The sequence below is a fragment of the Crocuta crocuta genome, unplaced genomic scaffold (genome assembly GCF_008692635.1).
Source record: "Crocuta crocuta isolate KB4526 unplaced genomic scaffold, BGI_CrCroc_1.0 scaffold299, whole genome shotgun sequence".
Taxonomy (NCBI): domain Eukaryota; kingdom Metazoa; phylum Chordata; class Mammalia; order Carnivora; family Hyaenidae; genus Crocuta; species Crocuta crocuta.
Genome location: NW_027532747.1, coordinates 8,374,289 through 8,378,092, shown reverse-complemented (window position 1 = coordinate 8,378,092; position 3,804 = coordinate 8,374,289). Strand labels below are relative to the sequence as shown.

At 49.8% G+C, this 3,804-nt stretch overlaps 1 protein-coding gene across 1 annotated transcript in view; it reads right to left on the bottom strand.

Moving 5' to 3' along the window:
- PRIMA1 (proline rich membrane anchor 1) overlaps positions 1–3,804 on the bottom strand; it is a 61,950-nt gene that overhangs the window by 15,677 nt on the left and 42,469 nt on the right. Inside the window, exons 4-5 of the mRNA XM_077780958.1 lie at positions 3,367–3,393; positions 1,358–1,487 (exon numbers count right to left, since the gene is read on the bottom strand). Coding sequence (XP_077637084.1) covers positions 1,358–1,487; positions 3,367–3,393 — 157 coding nt within the window. The remainder of the gene's footprint in view (positions 1–1,357; positions 1,488–3,366; positions 3,394–3,804) is intronic.

Below are 3,804 nucleotides of genomic sequence, written 5' to 3'. Positions count from 1 at the left end.
CACCGGGGGCAGGACGCTGCTGGGCTGTTGCCTGTTAACAGCCCTTCACCGTCTGTCCCTGACCATGCATTTGTTTTAAGACTTTGAACTTGATGTTTTACTCTTTCTGCTTTTCAATCATTAAAGTGAAATCACATAGAACTAGTGAAATATTTCAGGTGTTACGATTGTTCTTAACATAGATCCCCTAACTTTGAGCCTCCGGGAATTTCCAAAACCTTTATTAGAAATCTATGCACAATGCCTAGGATGCTTTGGGGTTTTGCAACATTTTTGTTTGTCTTTAAACTCTATCTTTCCCCAAGGTCCCTGGGGGCTGTTGCACTTTTTTTTTTTTGAGCCTAGAGGTCAAGGGATCTAGCTGGAGCTGCTGTGCTATCTCTTGCCAGGGGGTACCGTCCACAGCATGCCGTAGTCTACCATACTTAGGGCCCTGATATGGCTTCAACCTCCTCAGACCCCAACAAGAGCCACACTCTGCTGCAGGCCCCCAACCCGAGAAGGGGATGGTGACTGGCAATCACTCTGGAAGAGAAGTGAGTTGGTAGTTACAGAAACGACAGTGAATATTCCTGAAAGAGAGTTTGCTGTTTGGATCATTTATGACTCCCCGGGAACACTCTCCTCTTCATCCCCCAAAACCCCAGCTTCAGTATCACATTCGCTGAAAACCTTCTCTGAGGCATCTCAACCTCTCTCTCCCCCCCAGAGAAGCATGGCTCCTCCGTCATCCTTCTTTCTCTGTCTGCAATTACCCGGACGATGGACGCTGGGGCAGGACTCGGTGAGCACTTCCTGTATGCTGGGCACTGTGTCGTGCATACTGTATACAGAAGCACGTCACCATTCCTCACAACAGTATAAGGTTGGCACGCCGTCCCCCCATTTTACAAATAGGGAAAGTGAGGGCCAAAGAGGTTAAAGTGGTTTCTTCCTGGTCACAGAGTTTGAACTGGGATCTGAATTTCTATCTGACTCTGAAACCCAGTTCCTGCTCCAAACCAACATGGCGCCTCCCTGCAGTGGCTCCGTCATCCGCCCTGCAAGGATCATTTTCAAACTCTACTCGTAGGCGCCCTGAGTGAGCCCCCAGCACAGGGCCTGTGACTTCCAGAGAGGGTCACCACACGCACACACACACACACACACACACACACACACACACACACTGCACTGGGACTGACATATAATTGGCGCTCATTCAATGTTTGATGAAGGAAGATGGACATTCATTATATATTCTGCCTATTAAATGCTTGACAATTTTTATGGTTTAAAAAAGCATGATGGGAGTGGGCGGAGCAGCCCCCAGCCAAGGTGGCGCCCCCTTAAGGCTCAGAGCTGGGTGAGCACTCACCTTTTGATGGCTTTGTAGCAAATGATGACAAGCACAGTGAGAAACACCAGGGAAGCACAACATACCGCGATGACGATCACCAGCCCTGACCACCAGCTTTCCTCAGCCGGGCACGAGGTAGAGTTGGGGGCTGCAAAACACAGGCACAGGCTGAGTGTCCTCTGGATGAGTGGGTGCTGGCCGCGTCACAGGTGGACCATGGTGGGTGACACCAGCGGTGGCCTCACCATCCTTCATCTACCGGAATGAAGCCTCCCTGACCTGTCCTGCCATCCCCACCCCCACCCCAGCGGCAGGTGACATCATAGCTGGCCCCGTGCCAGGCCCGTGCTCCGAGCAGGGGTTAAGCACTGAGCCCCGGGCCATCCATCCTCCTCTGGCATGAGCTAACTGACAGCAGGGTCAGCTTTAATTTCCCATGAAAAATAACAGAGCATCTCATTCTCTCAGTTGAGGCATTAAATCCGCTTCCTCCGAGGGTGGGGGTGGGGAGCAGGGCTCACAGGGCACATGGCTGGAGGAGGCCCGTCGATGTGAGTTTGGTAAGCTGATTTCTTCTAAGAGGCAGGCCGTCTCCCTTCCTGGCTTCAGCCCACGTGCCGAGTACTTACGGCCATCTCAATTTGCACGGGTGGCCGAAATTCGGAAAAGTCTGTCACTGACAAAGCATCTGACTCTGGGTGCCATGGGGCCCCTTTTGCCATGAATCCCCATGGGGTCCTTGGGGTGAACCTGTCCTCCCCCTTGACCAGTTGCGGGGAGCAGACCGTGGCACTGGTGGAGATGAGGCTCATGCAAAGCTGGTTCGCTCTTCTGAGAAAAGCAGAGACGTCACACAGCCTCATCCCAGAGGCTCTGACAGGTCCAGAGATGACTGGAAAGAAGTGCCCCGAATTGCAAAAGAAAATGGAGAGGGAGGAAGGGAGCATGGGAAAGAGAGAAAGAGGAAGGGGGGGAGGGAGGGACATATGGATGGACAGATATACAGACACTACTAGCCTTGGGCAGGTCTTCAAGACCTGTGACCATATGTAAAGGGAATCAAACCAATGCCCTAGATCTGCGTCTACTTAATAACAGCCACCTTCAGGGGTGCAACATGGGGAATAAGTGAATAATTTCCCAAAGGATACCATGGATGGCTTTGTCACCATCATCACCATTATTACTGACATTGTCATAATCACCAAGGTGTAATTTACATATGGTGACGTTTACCCATCTGAAGCGCGTGGTCTGATCGGCTTTGACAAATGAGTTCACCAGTGTAAGCCACCCCTCTATCATGATGCAGGGTTTTCCCATCACCCCAGAAAGGTTCCCTGTGCCTCCTTCTAGTCAATCCCTGTCCTGCAGGCAACCACTATTCTGCTTTCTAAATTTCTTTTTTAATCTTTAATTTTGAGAGAGAGAGAGTGTGTGTGAGTGGCGAGGGGCGGAGAGAGAGGGAGACACAGGGTCCGAAGCAGGATCCCGGCTCCGAACTGTCAGCAGAGAGCCTGACGCAAGGCTCGAACCGTGAGATCCTGACCTGAGCCAAAGTCAGATGCTTAACAGACTGAGACACCCAGGCGCCCCAACCCACTAGTCTGCCTTCTAAAATCATAGATTAGATTTGCTTCTTCTTGAAAGTCATAAAGTGGAATCATGCAGCGTGGTTTTTTTTTTTTTTTTTTTTTTTGCTCCCTTTATTTAGCACTTTTTTTGAGATTCATCCACATTGTTGCAAATTTCGGTAGTTCCTTCTCTTTGATGGCTGAGCGATATTCCACCACAGGAATAAACTATAGTCTGTTTATCTGTTCACCCACTGTGAACTCCTAGGCTGTATTCAGGTTTTGGCTTTTGTGCAAAGGTTGCTATAATCACTTGCATATATGGTATAGGCATCTTTTTGTGTTTTTCTTGGATAAATATCTGGGAGTGGGCTCGCTGGGTCCTACAGTGCGTGTGAGTAACTTCATAAGGAGCTGCCACTCTTGTTTTCCAAAGTGCTTTTACTCTTGAACTAGGAGAGAATAACAAGTAGGGAGGGGCTACAGGTTGCTGACTTGCCATCAGGCCTTGCTGCGGCTGAGTGGAGTGGGGGAGGGGGTGATGCAGGAAGCCGGTATGTGCTTCACAGTGAGCAGGTGCTAAAGCCTCTTTAACCAATGCAAGGTCCCCAATGTGGGGCTCAGATCATTACACAACCCAACAGATTTGGAAATGCTTCTTGAGCAATGCCCGGGACCAGGCTGTCACTGAGTCACAAGGCTGCTCCCAGCCAGGGTGGGATCGAGACTTTAGAAGCTCCGACACTGAAAAGATACGGAGTATGGAACTCAAAATAGGACTAAACTCTGAGACCAGGTAAAGGAAATCCAATAGGATTCTCATTTTCCCGGGATGAATTTCTTCAGTGCTTTTATTTTTTGGTGAAGTATCAAACACAAAATCCTTCCCCC